We start from the raw sequence: 21,994 nt of genomic DNA on the forward strand, positions 1-21,994 counted from the left end.
ACTTATCCCTTTTGTATACTCTGTATTTATATATGTGTATATATGGTATATTTCTGCTCACATTCTGCAACTTCTGTCGGTGCTGTGCTACTGGAAACTGAATTTCCCGGAGGAACCCACCTGAGGAATAAATAAAGTTTCATCTAATCTAATGTAATCTATAGGGCAGTGCAGGGCTTTGTATCTACCACTCCGCTGTGATATAACGAGCAGTCACGGTCACGTGGCTTTCCGTTGCCCTGGAGCTCCACCCATTTGTAGTTAGAGGAACAGAAGATGCCTGGGACAGTTCAGCCATAACTTTAAAACTTCTCCTGCTCATACATCCTTGGAACGATCTTGTCACTGAAGTGGACGCGCAACGAGATATCATAGCGTGGCTCAAGCACGTTCATCACAGTTTAAACCCCTTGTTTTGCACAACGGAATACGGCCCCCCATCTGCAGCTAAACACCCCAGTAGCTTTTGTAATAGCTTTAGCCCGGTCAGACTGGGCAGCAAAGGGCTGCTTAAATGCCGCAAACTCCTCTGCTCCACCACTTCCCATATGGAAAAGATATATATAAATCTTATAAAGTTTGTATCTGTCTTGTGTGAAACTTGTATGAAAAGCATATAAGAGTGAAAACAGATATAAGATCCCTTGAAAAATTATATAATGAAACTTGTATGTTTTGGATACTTACTAAAACAATATATGAAAGTAATGAGAAAGTGGCCACTTTCATGAGTAAATCATGTAAGCCTGATATGATTTACTCATGAAAGTGGCCACTTTCATGAGTAATCACATATAAGTTTTTACTATTTCTTTTCCATATGGGTTGGGCCGCTAGCGCTGGCCATAACTATCGCTTGACAGACCCACCACGCGCACCATACACATACTTTTGTTTTTTTCTTTCGAATCTTCGGATCACGTGTGTACCGAACCGTGGAGTGGGATCAGTTCGGATTTCGGATCAACCGTGATCCGTTGCACCACTAATTTTAACTGCTTGTTAATGTGAATATCTGTTCAGCCAATGCTTGGCAGTAACTCACTGTATTTACGCATGTACACAGGGTTAAAGTGACCCCTGTTAACTAACTTGAAACTGGGGCTACGGTTCGCAAAGAATCACCAATGTTGAACAACTGAAGATTGGAAAAAACATTCCCTGGTTTGTGTATCTTAATTTGTGCTGCAACATTCAGATAGTGGGGTCAGAAAAGTGTAAACACACTGATTCATCCTGCCTTATAGCAACATCTGACATTATAGGCTGATGGTGATTTAGTGATTTGGGTGATATTGTCTTGGCACACTTTGGGTCCCTTAGTACCAATTTAGCATTGTTTAAATGTCACAGCATACGTGACTTTTTGTTGCTAATGCTTATGAGCAGCACTACTTCTAATAGTAGTTTCCAGGAGGGTATCATACACACTCCTTCACAGTCAACAATTCTCAGTCTATTAGAGAACCTTTGGGAGGTTTTGGAGCAGCTGATTCATATCATGATGTGCATCTGACAAATCTGCAGCTACTGTGTGATGTTAGCACGCATTTATGCAATAGATTGTCCAACCCAGTACTAGAAAGATGCAACCAGTGAAGTGGCAATGATTGTAAGTAGCTTTCTGAACAGAATACAGAGGCAAGATTTCTGATTTGAAATGTAAGGTTTTTGTTTTTTGTTGGAAAAGAAGTTCTTGATTTCATAAAGAACTCAGAATTAAAGCCACTGAGGGCCAGCACTGAACTGATTAAATTAAACTAGCTAGCTACTCTTAATTTCTGTTCACTGTCTGAATAATTAATTTTAATATTACACAAAGTTGTTTGGTAAATTAGAAAGGTTCTAAAATACAACTAGTATGGACAAATAAACAATACAATGCTTACATTGCCTTATTTAAAATATAAGCAATTTCCATTTACAGTAAAAAATAGTTAAGCCTAGTATAATAAAGCATATCTTTCGTTTTACAAATGCACTTAAGTTTCCAACTCTTATCAAGAGGGAAAAGCTATTTGTGGAAAGCTGTTTTACATATCAAGAGGAAATGCTAAATATTAAACATTCTTATTAAGATAAACCACATGGAAAAATGTGAAATGTTAACATTATCTTGATCTCTTTAATGGGATTAATTTGCTTTGATTTCTCAGAATCTGATTACCTAAATACATTTGACCACATAACTGTACCAAATACATGGATCAGTCAGTCTCCAAAGGGTACAGAGGCATGCTTTCCACCAATCTTGCTTGATCCGAAATGTCTTGGTAAAAAGGCTGTAGGTATCTGAGGGAAAACATGAACGCTGTGATAAAAATCTCACACGAGTTTATAATGAGAGTCCATCTTCCTGTTAACAGTCATGATGTTGGCTTGAATTTGACTTTTAAATAAAAACACTGATTCTGCAGCCTCCCAGCAGCAGGGTTTCATTTGGACCGTGACAATCCATCACACACACACACACACACACACACACACACGCTTTATGATGAAGAACACACACACCTCCAGCATTAGACAAACACAGCTGGCTTAGATGTATGTACGTGTCACATAGTTGGAATGTATAGAAACCAAAATGGTCCTCTAAGCCAGTCTGCCTCTTTAAGTAATGTTGGAATACTAAACTGAAAACAATGACACGTAACACTCTTTAATCTCAGCAAACATTTTCATAACCACATGTATCACGAGGGAAACATTATCAAACATTTCAGCGTGACTGTGAGACATGCGTTACTGGACCTTTAACAGTTTGGGATGTATACGAGATGAGAAAATTGTTTCCATGGCATACGTGTGTATGTGTGTATATTATGCAAGTATGGAGCGAGAGAGGTGATTAACTTAGCATAAACACTGGAAATTGAATATGTGACGGTTTTTTTCCCCACAAGAAATGAGTTGTAACTCCTTTAACTGGGCTTGTATGACTTAAATAAACAGTTTAGAGGTAGTAGGAGGCATATAATTAAACTTTGGACAGCCAGATCTTTTTTCTCAGTCTTTGTACTAAGCTAGACTAGTTGCCCCCTTTCACATGCTTCACAGGCTACTGTAAGCACAGGTGGTGGAGACCAAAAAAAGACAGCTAAGCTTATTTACCACACTGTCTTTTAAAAACTCCTACATTTATGATTTTCTTCAGCATGATAACATTGCACTGGTTGTTTTATAAAAAAGAATAGTATCTAAGCCTGAGTTGGTGACTTTAACTAAGAGTGTTTCTTTTTCAACTGACATCTGAGAGCGAAGGAAGCCAGTCAGTAAGTAACTCGACTCATTTGGAAATGACATTATCGTCCTGTTTTATGTTTTTGATTCATGTGTCTTTGGCGATATGTTGTCAGCACACAGCACTGTTTAATAAACAGATTAGACTGGAATTAGCAAACTTTGAGCTTTCCTTTATTAGTAAACTTGGAGAAGCAACAAAAAAAATCCTACTGATTTTGACACATCTACAGAATCTGTTTGTTTCCAGCTGAGTTAGTGTGAGTCTGGGTATGTACACGCGCTTGGGTAAAATGGCTGAATTTTGCTGTTCTTTTAAATGTAACTTTCCAGATCAAATACACATGCTGTCTGGCAAGTATAACAGATTCCATAAACACTTGGCACTCTGTAGGTCTCTGCAATTGACAGGTGATTTTTTTTTAAAGACCCCATTCTAAGCTTGCACGTTTAACCATTAACATGTGAACGTCAAATTAATAATAGCGTGCTATTATAATTCCTAATCATCCATGAGACTGTGTGTGTGTGTGTGTGTGGGGGGGGGGACTTAATGACACTTTAAATTATAAGACCACCATGCAAGGATTTTTCTTCCAAAATAAAAGAGACTCTCCAACACAAATACATAATGTCTCCTGAGTCGATCTGGTGGAGGTGTTATAACCGTTCTATGACTGGATAAAAGTAGATTAGGTTGTGCTTATAGATTATGAGCAAATTTTGAAAAGAAAATGCAGCTACAGTGCTGTGAAAAAGGGTTTGTCCTCATTGTTGAATCATGAATTAAACAATTAACCACAATTTTGGAAAGCTAAGCTCAATTTCACTGGCTGCACCCAGGCCTGATTACTGGCAGAGCTGTTGAATCAAAACATCAGGGAAATAGATCCTGTCTGATGAAATGAGGCAGGCTAAAAGACCTCAAAAAGCATCACATCATCTAAAGAAACATCTAAAGAAGCAGCTGAGAAACAAAGTCACTGACATTTATCCATCTGGAAATGATTGCAAAGCCATTTCCAAGGCTTTGGGACTTCAGTGAAACATTGGTGAGAGCCATTATACACAGGGAGAAAATTTCTAACAGTGTCAAATCTTCCAAGGAGTGACGGGCCTGCCAAAATTACCCCAAGACCACATCGACAACCCATCTAAAGAATCGCAAGCCTCACTTGCCTCAGTTAACGTTCATGATTCAACAATAATAAAACAAATGGCTTTAAAAAACAAAATGACAGTTCTGGAGGGGCTTAGTCAAAGTCCAGGTTGAGATGCTTTTTGGTATAACCTTAAACAGGTCGTTCATCCTTGAAAACCTTCCAATAACGCTGGACTCATTAAAACAATTCTGCATAAAAGAGTGGGCCAAAACGGCTATGTGAAAAGATGCATTTCTGGTTATTCCTGCTTGACTGCAGTTCTTGCTGGGTCTTTGCTATTTCCCTCTAGGCGAACACTTTTTTCACAAAGAGCCAGGTAGCTTTGGATAACCTTTTCCCTCAATGAATGACAACATCATTTAAAATTTGCATTTTAAACTGTGTTAACTTTGACCTCTCTCTGTAAATCATATTTGCATTATGTATTTTTTGTAGAGAATTTGCTGCTAGATCTTGTGCTGTTTAAAAAAAATATCCAGTTTTAGCGTGTACTCGCGCTAGGCTCAGTTGCTTTATTCTGGTCTCGAGCCTGATGTGTCCCCTCCTCACTGCCCTGCTGGCTTGTGCTTACGGTGCTCTTAGTGATTAAAGCCCTAGTAATCTTCACTTTACCCCAGCATCTCAGCTTTCTGATGATGATTTTGCTGATTAACTGGGGAAGCAGTGACACACTGGCTTCTCTTATATATGACGAACCACAGATAAGGCCGGCCAAAGACACAAACCTAGAATCCCAGCTGTGCACAAAAACAGCCAAACTATGACATAATTAAGAGCACTCAGACTTTCCAATACTTGCAGCCTCTGTTATCTTACCTTTGTGATCTGGGAATATCTCTCAAAAGTATAAAAATGTAGTAAATAGTTATTCTGATACATAAACAGCAAATAAACCGAGCATAATTTAGCCTCAAATTCTTGTCCAGTACACCAGTCATCTGTGGATGTAACCTGGCCAGTCAGTCAGCAAAATTTGCTCCATTAGTGATGCTGATGACTTTTCCATCTTTAGCCTGTGGCGATAACCTACAGCGTTATCTCCACAGCGTTATCATTATGGTCCCTTTAAAACCAATAGTTTATGTGCTACAAGTGACTATTTGTGACTATTAAAAAAACCAACACAGTGTGATATGACCAAGGTAATTAATAGAAATTAAACAATTGATAGGAAATAAATAAGTTATGTTTGAGGAAGCTCTGGCATTCTGTGCCCAGATAATTATCACAGATATTGATAACCCAGGAACACTTTGACCCGTGGGTTGGAGGACAGGATAGAATCAGCTCTGCTGTTAGTGGAAATAATGATAGAACAAGATATATTATTTATCACATAACTACATTAGCAAATGTTTCAAATGCCTTCCACAGAGAAAAATTGGGAAAAATGTGTATTTCCTGACTGGTTGGCGAGTGGTTGCTGTTGGTTACTGGCTGAATCCAGATAAAATCAGTCACAAAAGCTATACGTTTGTTTTCTTCTTTTGCCTTCTCTCTTTAGGGGTCACCACAGCAGATCATCTGCCTCCACCTCACATTATCTAAAATATCCTCCTCTGTCACAATAAACATGAGTACATTCTATCCAGCTTTGTAAGGCTTCAGTCACACAGGGATAGAGACCGGTTAGTGTATCTCTGGCAAACACCAACCTCCAGCAACCACTTGCCTTTCCATGGCTGCTGGAGGTTGTTGTCAGTGGGTGAAATTGGTCACAAAGAGGATGTAACTTTTGATATATGTTAACTGCAAGTGAACATTCCCTGTTTCTGAGTGGCTTCACACTCTTCACAGTTTTGTTAGCACTTAGTGAGCAGTTGGCAACTGTTTGCAGACCAGTCAGTGTCTAACTATGGGTGACTGCAGCAATCTGCTAGTTGGGAGTGAGCATGAGGGACGAGATTAGCTCAGATCAAGAGAGAGAGACACAATGCTGTGATGATTTGGACATGTACAGAGCAGGGATGGTGGGTATCCCAAACAAAATATGTCATGGGAGGGGAAGAGAAAAAGAGGAAGACCACAGAGTTCATGAATGTAGTTTTAACAGAAATGTAAAGGAAAATGTTTATTGTGACAGAGGAGGATATTTTAAATAATGTGAGGTGGAGGCAGATCTGCTGTGGTGACCCCTAAAGAGAGAAGCCAAAAGACTGTATAGCTTTTGTGACTAATTTTATCTGGAGTCAGCCAGCAACCTACAGCAACCACTCGCTAGCCAGTTAGGAAATACACATTTTTCCCCTAGTCACTGGTTGTTGCCAGGAGTCACCAAACCATCTCTAGGTCTGTGTGACTTAAATAAATAAGCTGAGGTGAAGCTTACCACACAGCTAACAACTACAACTGCCCTTTTTGGTTTTCACTACTCACAGTAACAACACCTCACTAATGTTAACTGTAAGCCAAACTTCAAACTTAGATAGGTGTGTGATAAACAAATCACCCCCTGTTCAGTTGTCACAAAGATGAAGATTAGCAGCCAAAGAGCATGTTTCAGTAAAAGTTTGGCATCTTAACATGTAAGCGTGTAGCAGTTAGTCTCAAGCTGTCATTTGAGAAACTAGAGTTTTGGGCAATCCGCCTGGTTAATTTAACCTCTGTTTTTTAAATTCTGTCAGAGTCTTGTGCTTTAAAACTGTTTGGTAGAAATGCTCTCTTTAATTGAATGAGGTGTGAAAGTGTTCTTGGATTAGTAAAAGTGGACGAGGACAGTTTCTGATCTGTACGGCCATTGTCCACTTTCCATTAAAATGTCAACAAATTCTTAAGTTAACATTTAATAAGTCTTTCCCAAAAAACTGGCCGTTCCTGCACTGAAACCTGAGACCACCACAGGGTCAACTGCGGATTCATTCAGCTGCACCTGCATTTACACACATATACAGATGTTGCTCCTGGATATTTCTGACTTCTATAGATGACCACAGTGAGAGCAATGTGAGAGCCAAAGGGTGACAGCATTGTGCCTGTGTGTTAGCGCACTTGACAGATCCGGTCTTTGTTATCAGCGTGTGGGTGGCTTTTGTATATATGAATAAAAGATCCTGAAAATCAGTTATTTTTCCATTTTGTTTCCTGCTTTTTCCGGTAAGTTTTCAGAGCTGTCCTTGTCATTTAGAGAACAACCTTCACTACAAACATCTGTGATCACCTACTTATTGCAGCAGGACATGCAGTGGGTGTGCTGGGAGGTTAAATCGAGGTTGTTCCTTTGGAAAAAGCCTGCATTTTAGTTAAAAGAACTAAAGCAGCAAGCCTTGTGTTCAACTCAGCACTTTCACAGCTCAGTTATTCCTCCTACCTTCATCACACAGGTTGAGTTTGGACAAGTTGTGTCCATCATAGGCCTCTTCATAAATCGAGACGTTCTCTCTCTCTTCATTTGTGCTCAGATACATGGCCTTGTTCTCCATTTCCTCCTGAGAAAACAGAGAAAATACATATGCTTATTTTAGGATTGTAATCTCTCTAAAACCAAAAGAAATATTTGAAAGTTTAATCTAATGTTGAGTGAGTTTACACGCACATGGAAACCAAAATCTGGATCAGTCCGCTTCCTGTATATTAGCTACATTTCAGTATTTTATTTTGGTTAGCCTCAAATGCTAATATTTAAAATGATCTGCTCAGAAACCATGCTATTATACAATGTTCAAGCAGAGACACAGCTTCTTCTTCATCCTAAAAACAGCATGCGATGTTAACTGAAGATTAAATGTACAGTTTTCACTACTTACATTGTGACTGCAATGGTTGCAGTTATTGAATGTACTTTTTCAGTGACTGTCAACCACTGTCTATATGCAAAATATGGGCACAGCCACCTTAGAGTCACCTTTTGGTTAATGAAGTCCCAGTGGGAAGCTTTTTCTGTTGCCACCTTTGTGTGTTGAAACCAGAGTGCATTTCTGCTAGTAGGAAACTAAAAGAGCCATGCTCATACAGGATTGACTTGTCAATCACAAGGTAGGCATGCACAAAACCAGACCATTCTTTATCATACCTTTTGACTACAAGTAAACAGCAAACTGTCTACTGAGGGCATGAATCAAAGGAGTCGACGTTTTTTCCCCCATAGATTTCCACAATCTGACTTCAACTTCCATCTTTCTTTCTACACAGTCCACACTGTCAGCGTCTCACAAGTACAGGTGGTCCTTAAAAAGTAAGTGTGATCTACTGCCTTCTATTACTGCGAATGAGGTAGAGCAGCTGTGGGAGCGCTGATCGGCTTTAAACAACAATAAACACACATTTCCAAGCTAAACAGAAGGAAAAGCTTATGATATGGCAGTCTTTAAGCCAGTGTTATGTGACTTGTTTCCTCAGCCAGCAGAGATGGAAAGAAGTCATGTTTCAGCCCCATTACATTAGTCTTTTTGCTTTTAGAAAGCAACATTTAGAAAAGGTATGAATGAAAACACATAAAACATTATGAAAGGTCAGTCATAGGCCATGAGAAAAGGAGTTATTCACCTTTCATACCAACTGGCAGTGAGCAGTGTGTGGAAGTGGCTTCTGCTCCTCAAGCAATTTGGTTTAACTTCTGTGCCAGTTTTCCAAAACATGGTGGAGTATTTGAATGTCAGCCCAAGTGGAAATGGTAAGTGAGTAAATATAGAGCTGGTAGCCATACTCAGTTTTATAAATTATCTGATGAACAGTGTATCTAATTAACAACCACTTTCTGAAATATATTGAGTCTGCAGTGGCAGCAGAATAAGAAATTTTGCCCACAAAAATAAAAAGCAGTTTTTGCTCTGTACTTTCTGGATGTTGGATTTTTGGTTAGATGGGATACTACTGTTGAGAGATTTCCAGTTTACACATATGCAGTTTTCATATCTTTAAACATGTGACAACGCAAGTTTTAAACATGGGAATGTACTGTGTTTGATTGTATTAGACAATTACGTTTTCACTTACATGTTAATACTGTAACCAGTAAATAATCACTGTTTAATTACGCATTTTTTCCAGACACGCCTAGGTAAACACAAGTACTTGGAATGAGAAGGATCCATGTTGTAATTCCAATTTAACCCTTGATTGAAAACATGACTTAATTACCAGTAACTAAGCTGGGGATTACAGCCAGTTTAACATTATATGAACAGTACCATTTCTAATTTGAGATTCCAGCAATAATTTGAAGAGTAATAACTTATGATAACATTAAAAATAAATGATTTAATTAATCATTAGCTCAAGTGTATCTTTGAGCTAATGAACAACTAGAATCCGACAGACTGCTCAATATTTCCAAATATATTGGTGGAAAAAAAGAAGAAAATGCGAAGAAAAAAATTCTAACACTGTGAAATGTAAAAAATTATATTAGCAAAATTCATTACTGCATTTTGTTTAACTTTATATTTTCTCTCAAATACCCAAGGTGAGGAATGCAGAGCATTTTAACAGATTTATTTATGGATTCCAGTAGATCCTTCTCTTGGAAGCAGTAATCCCACCTTGAGCACCAGGTTGACAGTGTCATCAACCAGCTGAGTTACATGACCTCTTGTGTAACTCAGTTTTAATAAAAGCACACAGAGGTTTACATTTTATTTAAGTCTTAAGGACTTAAATAAAACGAGGAACTTATTAGCATGCATGTTTAAGTTCTAATAGCATGAACTCGTTCACCAGACTGTTTACTTTACGTCGAGCATGTTTACTTTTCTAGCTTGGGCAGGGTTTCCCACAGTATGCATAATGCAAACCAAATATGAATAATATAAAAGGAAACACAGGACAAATAAGACAGGGATAGAGAGGTTATGTCAGACACCTCGGAGGGATAAAATAAAATCTGCTGTAGTACGGAGTCGTGGGTTTTAAACTTCCACAAACCCTAGTGGCAGATCTGTGAGTATTTGAGAAAGTCATTAAAAAGCGTTCAGTCAAGTCTCTCATTAAAGATAGGATAGGGGGTCAGGTTGACATTTAGACTAAGACTAGGCAGAAGCCATTAGGGTTGCTAGGTGACTCCACTAAAAACTCCACACTCCTATACATGTGTTTGTGCGTGTGGGGAGAGTTATCTTCTAATTACACTGCGTCTGGTGGGATATAACACTTTTAATCGCTCAGTGCCAACAGAGGATGGTGGGAAAGCCAAGCAGTTAGTGTTTTACCTCTTCAGCTCTGCAACTACGGACCTTTGTTTTTTCTGGACTTGATCATAAAAAATAAATTAAAATAAACACCACATGAATATTAGAGAATTTTAAGCATGAAATGAATGAGATAGCTACACACATGCCCATACTACAGTTTTGTTTACTGTGTGTTTTAATCGCTGATTATGTGGTTGCTAGGCAACAAAATGATGCTATAATATAAACATGCACATTGCAGTGGATACAATTTATATGTTAATGTTGTGAAATTAAAAGGCTACAATGCTTTCATAAGGTGTTCATTTATAGATATAGATATAGATTTATTGCTAGATAGTGTGATGACATCATATCTGATATAGATGAGAACCTTCAGTGGCCTAAAACATGCTTGTTTGCCCGTTTAGATTAGTTGATTCCTGACATTCTTGTATAGGCAAACCAACAAAGATTTTGTGTATTATAGTAATATAAAAGACAAATTTTCAGAGTTCTGTGGTACACAAACAAGGTAATTACAGAGACATTAGAGCAGAGAAACAGCAATCAAAGAATACTAAATAGATATTTATGTGAGAATTTCCTAACGTCAAAAATGGCCGTTGTCGCGGCCCTCCTGTTGTTAGCTCCAAATTGCAAAGTCTGTTTGATGTCTGATGTCCATGTGAGAACAGTGCGGGTACTTGTTGGCGAATTAATACAGTAGCAAAGCACATTGGTGTCCTGTCTACTTCCTGTTGCACATTCTGCTGAGGCAGGGCTCAGATCTAACCCAAAAGGAGAAAATTTAAGTAGTAACCAGGTCATGCCCTGTTGTTGCTCCATGAGATTGGGATCAGGGGCACATCTAGTCAATACACAGACTTGATCCTCCTAACACCATCCACAATTATGAGTGAAAAGGCTTGTTTTGGGAGTCATCTTACATTTAAGTAGATATATATTGGGGAAAAAGATGTTAGCTCCCACAGGATAATCATACTGCTTTTCATTTTGAACTACAAAGATCTTGTAAATCCACTTTAGACAAGCACTTTTGCATTAAAAAAATAAAAATAAATCTCAAATCCAGCAAGTTCTTTCAACCAATACAAAAGAAAAATGTCTTTGTAGTCTCATAACAGTGACCAGTACCTGCTTAAGTGATTGGTTGCAGGGCAGATTCCAAAGCACATTTGTTTTGTCATAATCACTATAGTATGTCTAATATTTTGGCTCTTGGTCTATAATGCACCTGGCAACAAAATGTAAAGAGACCACTAATTACATGCCTACTGGCCACAGTTTGAAAGAAAAGAAAAAGAAAAGCTTTGCTGTTAATAGCAAATTGTTGGGTCTGATAAAAGTAATAGAAACAAATCTAGTTACCTTGCCATCATGACTGTCTCCGCAACAGCCAGGGATTTATTTGGACATTTATTTTGAAACAACACATAAATTATCTTTACTGTTTAATTAATTACCTTTTATCAAGTGTTTTGTGATTTGTATTGAATCACCATTCAAATAACATGATAAGCACCACTTAAAGCATTTACTGACTTGAACCCGTGGAAGTTATATTTCTTCCACCATCTTTATTTTTGCTGATTTTCCATAGATTTCAATCCAGGATTCTCTGTGTGTCTCTTATAAAATCTCTGCTCTGGTCAACTTCACAGAAGATGAATGCACAAAGAGTGAATGGGAATTCACTCAGCACAGCAGGCGGACCACTCTCAATTCTAGTAGCATAAGAGGAAGCAATTATCTTGTCATGCACTGTCGCTCTGTGAGATTTGCCCTCAGCAGAGAATCTGATCATCTGCGAGGTCAGAGGGACACGACGCGTGTGGTCTCTCCTGACAATCTAAGTACATCGACAGAGATGAATGAGTGCATGTGTAATTGGAATAAATATATATTTTCAAAACATTACATAACACCCAATGTCAAACTGCTTTTCAATACGCAATAAATAATCACTACAATCAAAAACAATCCCTGTGATCAAAACAAAAGCTCACAGCTCAGTGTGTTCCATAAAATCTGAGGATCCCTTGAAAGCGTCACAGTAAGGCAAACACACCACGCCATGGTTCAGTCATCCGTGTGCAACATTAACCCATTTTTCTCGGTTAATTAGCAGAGATACTTCATCCATGACCGCGGAAACACAAAGCAACAATTTTCTGAGGATGAGTTCCATTAAGTGTGGGTTTCCTGTCCTTGTGTAGCGCTGAGCTCCAGTAAATTGTATGCAGCAATTCAGCCTAATAGTCTAATAGCAATAAAAGTGGAACACATGTCAATAAATCAGCAACTCTACAAAGGTCGAAACAGCCCCGTTGGTGGTTTTACAGATGAGGGACAAACGTCATTAACCTATGAACGCACTAATTAAATTACCAAGCCTTGGTAAATCTCTTACTCTTACGCAGATTTCCCGAGAGCCTACTTATGTGATTTATACTAGGGATCCTCTGTATGTACACATTGCATGATACCCTTTTTCAAATGAATGACAGACCAGACAGATGCATATTTAAGTCAAAATTCGTTACATATTTTCTCAGATAACGCTAAGCCTGTGCGACATCCTGAAGGAGAGAAGCAGCATGAGTCCTCCTGTCTCACCTTTTCAGCTGTCAACGGGAAATAAAATTCACTGCTCCGCGTTTTTCATAATTGCCCTCAAAATTCTGCGTCCTGACGCTCTCGTTTCCTTTTTTCAGTGGCTCAGCTCTCAAAGAATAATGAAAACTACAAAACAAAAAGTAATCGGTAAAGTTTCTAATAGTACAGGGACATGCACAGCCTCTGTCAGTGCTGCGGAGACAGGCAGCAGCTCTGTAGTGGAGCGCAAACTGTGACATTTTGGGGTAATATACCCATAACAACGTCATGTGACCATCACAAAACTCCAGCTGAAGTTGCCGAGCAGCTGGGACAGAGGCTGCGAGGTGAAGATGATGACACTCACCTGTTGTACACGAGCGCCCTCTGTTGGATGGAGGTAATAAAACAAAGTGAGTTTGTGTCCCATCTTCTTCCACTTTTGGTTGCTTCCTTTAGGGGTCGCCACAGCAAATCACCTGCTTTCATCTCCTCTGTCTTCCATCTCCTGCATCCTCATCTGGCACACCAGCCTTCTGTATGTCCCCCTTCACTACATCATCGTTCATATCTGCAGTCTACCTCTTTTTCTCCTGACTAGCAGCTCCATATTCAGCATCTTTTGTATGCTGAATATGGAGCTGCTATTCACTATAGCTCCTCTGTACATGTCCAAACCATTGCTGTCATGCCTCTATAACTTTGTAAACAACTCAAGCCACTCATGTTGAGTGGTTTGGAGACAGAAGTTAGCACCATGGATGAGTTGCCTCGTTTCAACACTAAATACATAAAACATTTTATGTCTGAATGAACAAATGCAGTGATAATAAAAGTGTTTGCTCACTTGATTTCCCATTTTTTGTATGTTTGTCACACTTAAATGTTTCAGATCATCAAAACAATTTAAATATTAGAGAAATATAACACAAGTAAACATAAAATGCAGTTTCTAAAAGTAGTAGTAGGGGAAAAAAATCCAAACCTACATGGCCCTGTGTGGAAAAGTGACCCCCCACCCCAACACCCATAATTTTAGCATAAATTAACTGGCGTATCCCATCTTTGGAAATCTGAATTCAATTTCTCTAGCAACACCCAGGCCTGATTACTGGCACACCTGCTCTCAATCAAGAAATCACTTAAATAGAAGCTGCAAGTCAGACATCATGCTGCAATCCAAGGAAATTTAGGAAGAAATGAGAACCAAAGTAAGTGACATCTCTGAGTCTGGAAAAGGTTATAAAGCTATTTCTAAAGTTGCAGGACTCCAGCGAACCACAGCGAGAGGCATTATTCACAAATGGCAAAAACATGGAACAGTGGTGAACCTTCCCAGGATTGGCTGGCTGACCAAAATTAACCAAAGAAGTCACAAAGACCTCCGAATAACATCCAAAGAACTGCAGGCCTCACTTGCCTCAGTTAAGGTTATTGTTCATGACTCCACCATAAGAAAGAGACTGGGGGGAAAATGGCCTGCGTGGCAGAGTTGCAATACAAAAACCATTGCTGAGTAAAAGGAACAGAAATGTAAATCTTAGGTTTGCTGAAAAAAATCTTGATGTTCCTTAAGATTTTGGGAAAAAACTGACTGACGAGACAAAGTTGAGCTTTTTGGAAGGCGTGTGTGTCATTACATCTGGCATAAGGGTAACAGCAGTCTGCTGTCTACCAAAACATCCTGAAGGAGAATGTCCAGCCATCTGCTTGTGACCTCAAGCTGAAGCGCACTTGGCCTCTGATCCAAATGATCCAAAACACACCAGAAAGTACACCTCACAATGACTTAAGAAAAGCAAAATGAAGACTTTCAAGTCTAGTAAAACTCCTGCCATGCTGTGGCATGACCTTAAAAAGCTGGTTCATGCTCAAAAACCCTTGAATATGGCTGCATGAGTGGGCCAAAATTCTTCCACAGCACTGTAAAACACTCATTGCCAGTCATCACAAATGCCTGATTGTAGTTGTTACTGCTAAAGGTGGTCCAACCAGTTACTAAGTTTAGGGGGCACTCACTTTTTTTTTAGAAACTGCATTGTGTTTACCTGTATTCTCTTTGCTTTCAGTACTGAAACGGAGTTTGTGAACTGGTGCCAGAAGTACCATCTCCAGATCAGTGCTAGGAAAAGTTGGTGGACGACTGCTGTAGGTACAAACCTTCTCCTTTACCAGTGAACATCCAGTGAAGAGACACTGAGATGAATTCTGAGAAGTGCCTGGGGGTTCTTTTAACCATAAGCTGAACTGGTCGTATAATGGAAGAGAACTTTAAGAAAGGACAGAGAAAACTGCATTTGCTCAAGAGACTTAAACGCCAGTAAGACTGAACTATATCCTAAAATCAGTCAGGGACTGGCTTCTTTTTCTTCAACTGCTACATCAAGCATTCAAAATCAGAGTAATATTGGATTCTTCTCTGGGGTTTGACTCACATGCATCAAACATTTTGCGACACAGGATTTCCTTAGCTGAACTTAAGAATATTATTCATACATTACATTGTTACATTGTTAGGTCTTTCTCAGTTTTTAACACACGAACAACAGTGTTATACACACAATTACCATTTGAGTTTGTGTCTTAAAGTGTTATAGATATTAAAAAGTGACTGCATTTATACTAACATGATATAGACAAAACAAAAAACTGTAATTTTAGCTGCAAACAAGCTTTTTTAAAGTTTCTCCGGTTTGGTATTTTATTTTCTGCCTCACTTCCATCTATGTCGGTCAATTTTGGAATCCAAACCAAATTCAGTTTCTGTTTTAGAGTTAGAGGGTCTGCGAGTGCTGAATTAGTTTAAATAGTTTTATAAAGACATGCATAGTTTGCTGAGAAATGTTAATATTGAACATTTCTCCAATAAACACAATTGGTATCCCTTGCTAACACTCGGAGGGATAAAACAATGTATTTTCTTTCCCTCTTGTTTTCTAATATATGTGAAGTATATAATCATAGATTATAGGATTTTCCATTGTCCATAATATTGCTTTTCTTTTACATAAGTTACATTTCTGTGTAGCTAAATTGTTTTTGCAATATTAATTAAACTTTTGAAATGAATTAAATCCTGTATTGATGAACTGCATCAGAGTCAGCTAGTTGGTGTGGATGCTGGACATAAAAAGCATTCAGCTCCAATGCCAGAGACACACATTCTGGCTTTCAATCTGTGTATGTTTCAGTCTATGTATGTTCTGTTCACTGAGATATGACTGAGATTTTTCTTATTTTTGGCGTGAGGATGGTGGAAGACTAATAGCACCTGCACCTCTCAAGGCCATACTGGTGGTTAAGGGAAGGGCTCGAAAGCCTGCAGGAATCTCTGGCAGCCTGTGAGAGTCAAAACTTTGATAAGTCATTTTAGGTAATAAGTAAATATTCAGTAACAGCACATATATGTTGTTGTTCACAAATTACAGACCCGTTTCTCTACTGCCACAATTATTCAAAAATACTTAATAGACTGTATACATTTATAACTAAACAAAATATTACCAGGATTTGTGGATTTAGATCAAACAGATCAACATCCATGGCATTAACTGAATTATTTAAAGAAGTTACAAATTGTGTCAATGAAACAAAGTAAGCAGCAGGAGTTTTTAACTTGAAAACAACCTCTGACACATTTGATGACAAGATGTTAAATGATACAATGGAAAGACCTCGTATTAGAGGGGTGGCGCTAGACTGGGTGAAAAGCATTTAGAGAGCAGGGACTCCTCAACATTCAGACTCTTCATCTTATATGCAAATGATATATGCAGAGCAGCAGATATATCGAAGTTCATTTTTATTTGCGGATGATACATATATTCTTTGTCATGGAGAGAATTTGCAACAGCTTTTGCAGGTCACGACACAAGAAATGACAAAACTAAAAAGATGGTCTGAAAAAAACAAATGATCACTTTTTAAGAAAAACTCAAATTATGATATATGGAAACCTCAGAAAAACATGTACACTCAAAAAAACCCATCAAAGTCCTGAAGAAAACAAAGCTTCTGCTCAATCATAAATCACTTCATACACTTTATTGTTCTCTTATATTGCTATATTTAAATTGCTGTGTAGAGGTGTGGGGTAACACATGCAAAGGTGCACTGCAATAGTTATGTACACTTCAAGAATTAGCAATAAGACTAACTTCTTCCCAAGTGTAATAAAGACGTGAATATCTGGCTTATACATGAATAAGATATGTGTAATTAATGGAGATGCTATAAGGATTTAAAAGACAAATTTTAAAGGATTTGAAATCATGGGAGACTACGGAAAAAGGATTAAACTAGCACAATGTGCTCACTTGTCACTTGGTCTGCTGGCTGCACAGTCTGGAGCTGATTTATAGATTTTAAGCTGAGTCAGGTGAAACCGCTGCTGAAATAGTGAAAGGGAAAAGCATGTAAGTACAAAATACTCTTCAATAGAAAATACTTTCCAAACAGTGGATATTAATTGCATTTCTAAAATTTGTCTAAGACAGGAAAGAAGGAGACAATCTTAAAATGCCACTCTTTTCCTCCTCCTCAAGTCTTATTCTCCTAGATTGAATTCAAACTCTAAAACACGAAAACATGTATAAACATGCTTATTTATCCCAATATTATCTCAATAATTAACACGAGTTTAGAGCACTTGGAGCTGATCAGCATCTTTAAATGGAGCTGCAGAGAGAGAGAACAAAATCCCCATTCCATACTAAATGCAATGTTTTGAGCAAAAATAAAGAGCTTTAATGAAACCCACTGACTGGATTGGCACCCATTTGTGTCAGTAACATAGTTCTGCAACTGATCTGCTCAAATAACTGGACGTCAGCCTTGTAGACGTGATCAAGATTCAGGAAATGCAAACATGTTAAATGACCTGAGACAGCTGATGGTTATTGTGTAAACAAAATCTGTCAAACTGAACTCTTGACACAAACACATCAGATAACAAAGAGACAAGAATGGAAGGGCAGAATAGGAAATACAAAAGGGGATTAAATATAACAAAGTGGAAGCGACTGAAAATGACAGCAACTCAACAATGAAATTGTAGGCTATGTAAAATCACAGAGTGCAGCAGATGCTTAGTGCACAGAGGTCATTAACTTTCTGCAGTCAATTGCTATAGCCCCTTAAACTTCATGTAACCATCAAATTAGCTCAAAAACAATACGTAGAGAGCTTCATGGAATGGGTTTCAATGTCCGAGCAGCTGTATCCAAACCTTAAACTATCAAGTGCAGTGCAAAGCCTTGGATGGAGTGATGTAAAGCATGCCACCTCTATGCATTTGCATGAACTGGAGAACTGGAACCTTTTTCTCTAAGGGTCTTTAATCTGGTCAAATTGCATGATATACACACAGAAATCTTTTTTTCTTTAAAAAAGATGCAATGCCTGGCAATCACAGTGTTGAATTGTTATTTGTAACTTTCTTTTGTACTTTTGTAATGGTATTCCCTGAGTTATCCTACCCCTTTCTCCTCTGAAGACATGCTTATATCTACATTTAAACTGGAGAATTGGATGATACTGAAGTCATTCCATTTTGTTTTAGTGGATATCAACTGACTTACTGGTTATTTTTCATTGTTATTTTACTACGAGTACTGAATAAGCAGGGACCATACTGTTTTGGCAGAGAAGTGATTAAAATGTAAGAAATTTTTAGTCATACCTCTGTCGCAAAACAGACCTGTCCAGTTCATCTCACAGTTGCACTGCCAGGGCATGTTGCAAGTTCCATGGACACATCCAGGATAAGTCAAACATTCGTTACAAAGTTCTCCCTGCCAGCCATAATTGCATCTGCCAAACACAGATATGTAACTATGAATACATTCCCTTTGTCATCGCCTTAAAATCTCTTCTTTGTTCTAATGCTCTGTATCTGGTGTTTATTTTTCCTCACTTACTTCCACATGATCGTGATCCAGAATAGCAGATAACCGATAACAGAGGTAAATAAACCATCTTTAGTGTTTCTTTTTTGTTTGACAAAGCTTTTAAATGACTTCTCAGAAGCTCACAGCAGAACATCTCAAACAAATCTGTAGGTTATTAAAAAATAAAGATAAATATCAACATTGTGATCCTTTCTTTTTGTCCATGTGTCTTACTAAATAAAATCTCCAAAAGTTGATTCTGTTCATCTAGACGTAGCGTTTTGTGGGAGAAACGTTTCGTCACTCATCCAAGTGACTTCTTCAGTCTCAGCTGACTGCAGGTCAGTCAGCTGAGACTGAAGAAGTCACTTGGATGATTGAGAATGCATCAAGACGTACTAAATAAAATGTTTGGGTTCTAGAAACTGTTTCTATAAATTAAATCTCATAGAAGGTTTTTGTGTCTATTTGTGCCATTTTTGTGATAACCTAATCTTCCACAAATGACCAAGGGTCTTCAAAACTGATATGTTTTTGGACTGATGATTAAAAAACAGAGAAAACCAAACAAACACAACTTTCTGTCCACCAGATGAAAGCCACTATATCTAACTGCCATTTTCCTCCCCTGCCCCTTTCACATCAAGGAGAGCTGGAATACTGATGGGGAGTGCATCTGACAATTCTCAGCATCTTTTGCAGTGGTCAGTCCCAGATGTGTACTCCTTCAGTTGAAGCTGCACATACATGATCAGATGTTTGGTATTCTAGAATGATTTTAAAGGGCTAAAAATACAAGTCTGAAATCAAGATTTTTTCCCCTCTATTTCATACTAATGCAATTTTTGGTGGTTATGGAACCTACCTTTCATTCGAGAGCTCATATAAAGTTAATGTCCAATTTGACAATGATCAAATATTAAAGGCTTTGTAATATGTTTTCTGAAAAAATGTATCAAAGCAAAACGACCAAAGGACCATCAATGAGTCACATTTCTGGATAGAAAGTAAGCAGTTATTTCGAATAATCTTACTTGCATTCGCCTGGGACAGAGCAGCTGCCGTGGAACGGGTTGCAACCTTGCTTGCAGATCGCTAAGAGAGAAAATGAGAAACAAGTGGAGATACTGGGGGGAAAGCTTGAATGTATTTCTTCCCATCCAATGCACACAGTCATGGAGAAGCTGAGGAAATGGGCAACAGCAAAGAAAGAAAGAAAAAGGTGAAGGAGATGCTGGTTTGACTTCTTCCTAACAAGTTCGACTAGACATGAGAATTCATGGAACAATGAATAAGATTGGGGGAATTGACAGGACAAATTTGTAGGCTGCGTACAACACCATCCCCTTAAAACAAGCCAGGCCTGATGCATGGTCCTCCTCTTTTCACCCATCATCTTATAAGGCTTTTAAAAAAAGACTCTAAACTTAATGGAAATAATAAAAATAAATAAATAAATAAATAAATAAAAACTTCAACACAACAGAAAGTAGAACTGTTATTCAGTTAGTAATATAGCTATAATGTTTTATATAGTCCAATTCATTATACATCAAAAAGTGGCATCAAACATAAGTATTTAAAATTCTTGATGATTTTCTCTTGTCTGAATAATCAGTAGGCTGAATTATTTCAGCACAGTGAAGAAACCGATACAGAACAGAAAAAATAGTTCAAATACATAGGATAGACATGTTTTAACATCATTTGGTGGATTCACAGGTGTCCTGTAGTGCTGTTTTTCAGTTTACACTTTCAAAGGAGGAGCTCACCTCTTGAGCACTCATGGCCCATCCAGCCATCTAGACATACACGGTTCCCTGAAGGTCCACAGCGGTAGTGGCCAAAGAAGTCATCACAAGGATTACAATAGATGTTGCATGTGCTACCGTAATAGTTTTTATCAGACTTCATCTGGATACGATAAATGATGCGAGCCATAGGCCCATCATGCATGATGGTCTGCCAGGAATCACCAGGGTTGATTATGCCAGTGTGGATGCTGCGCTCAATCAGCAGGTCCTCCTCTGCTGAAACAAAACAGGGTGAAGACAAGTCATGCAAAGTTGTGGATATTAGTATTAGACCACAGAACCAAGTTTGAAATGTGAGACTTGTATACTGAAGGCTGTACAAGAATGAATCACAATGAGAACACTCTGAATTTGGTGTGATCTAAATTCACTAAAGACTTAAGTGCCACTTTCTTCTCGTGGCACAAACAAGTCCTCTTTGTGAATTTAACCTAACTTAAAAGAAAGGATGCAGTATAACATTATATAAAATGTAATTATTGATATATTAATCTCCAGCAGAACTATAGATACTTGATGAGATATTAGTCCAATCCTGAGCCAAAATTTGTTTTGGGTGTCAGTGACAATGAGCATAGGTCCAATCTATTCAATCCAATAATCTGTTGTTCTGTGTTTAATACACCACATGTAAGCTGAAATGCAATGCACCAGCTGCTAAAATGAGAGCTAACACAATAAAGAGGAAGCCAATAGGAATGGGTCATCAGTTTGGAGGTCATTTCACATTTTAAACCAAAAATGTAGATAAGTGAGTGGACATGGCTGACAAGCTCAGATGAATGTTTTAGCGTTGGTCATAAACAAATCTTATTGAGAAACTGCAATAGAAACTGCATAGGATGTATGTGAAGTTTTGACTTACTGTTGTGTGTGTTGTTGTCCCAGTCCCAGGCCTCTACAGTCAAAGTGTATGTCCGCTTGAGGAAAAGGAAAAACAACCAGTCACATGACATTTAGGACTTAATATTTCAGTGCATACATGTGTTCCTGAACAAAGTGTTGAAGTGTTGCCCATTTAGTGATATAGTCACAACAGCCTTCACCATCACTCAAATACTGACTTTATTTGGGATGAACAGCTATATAAACATGCCCCATTTAGCAACTCCTTTTTGCTTAACAACACAATCACTCTGTTTAAGAATTAAAAAAAAAAAAAA

General features: G+C 38.2%; 1 protein-coding gene across 1 annotated transcript in view; it reads right to left on the minus strand.

Moving 5' to 3' along the window:
- Positions 1–13,356, minus strand: part of scara5 (scavenger receptor class A, member 5 (putative)) — a 111,420-nt gene extending 98,064 nt beyond the window's left edge. The window contains exons 1-2 of the mRNA XM_084952294.1: positions 13,151–13,356; positions 7,714–7,831 (exon numbers count right to left, since the gene is read on the minus strand). Of these exons, the coding sequence (XP_084808420.1) occupies positions 7,714–7,825 (112 nt within the window). The 5' untranslated portion in view covers positions 7,826–7,831; positions 13,151–13,356. The remainder of the gene's footprint in view (positions 1–7,713; positions 7,832–13,150) is intronic.
- Between the last annotated feature and the right edge of the window lie 8,638 nt (positions 13,357–21,994).

This window comes from Perissodus microlepis, chromosome 15 (assembly GCF_051167445.1).
Source record: "Perissodus microlepis isolate ML-2025 ecotype Zambia chromosome 15, ASM5116744v1, whole genome shotgun sequence".
Lineage (NCBI taxonomy): Eukaryota > Metazoa > Chordata > Actinopteri > Cichliformes > Cichlidae > Perissodus > Perissodus microlepis.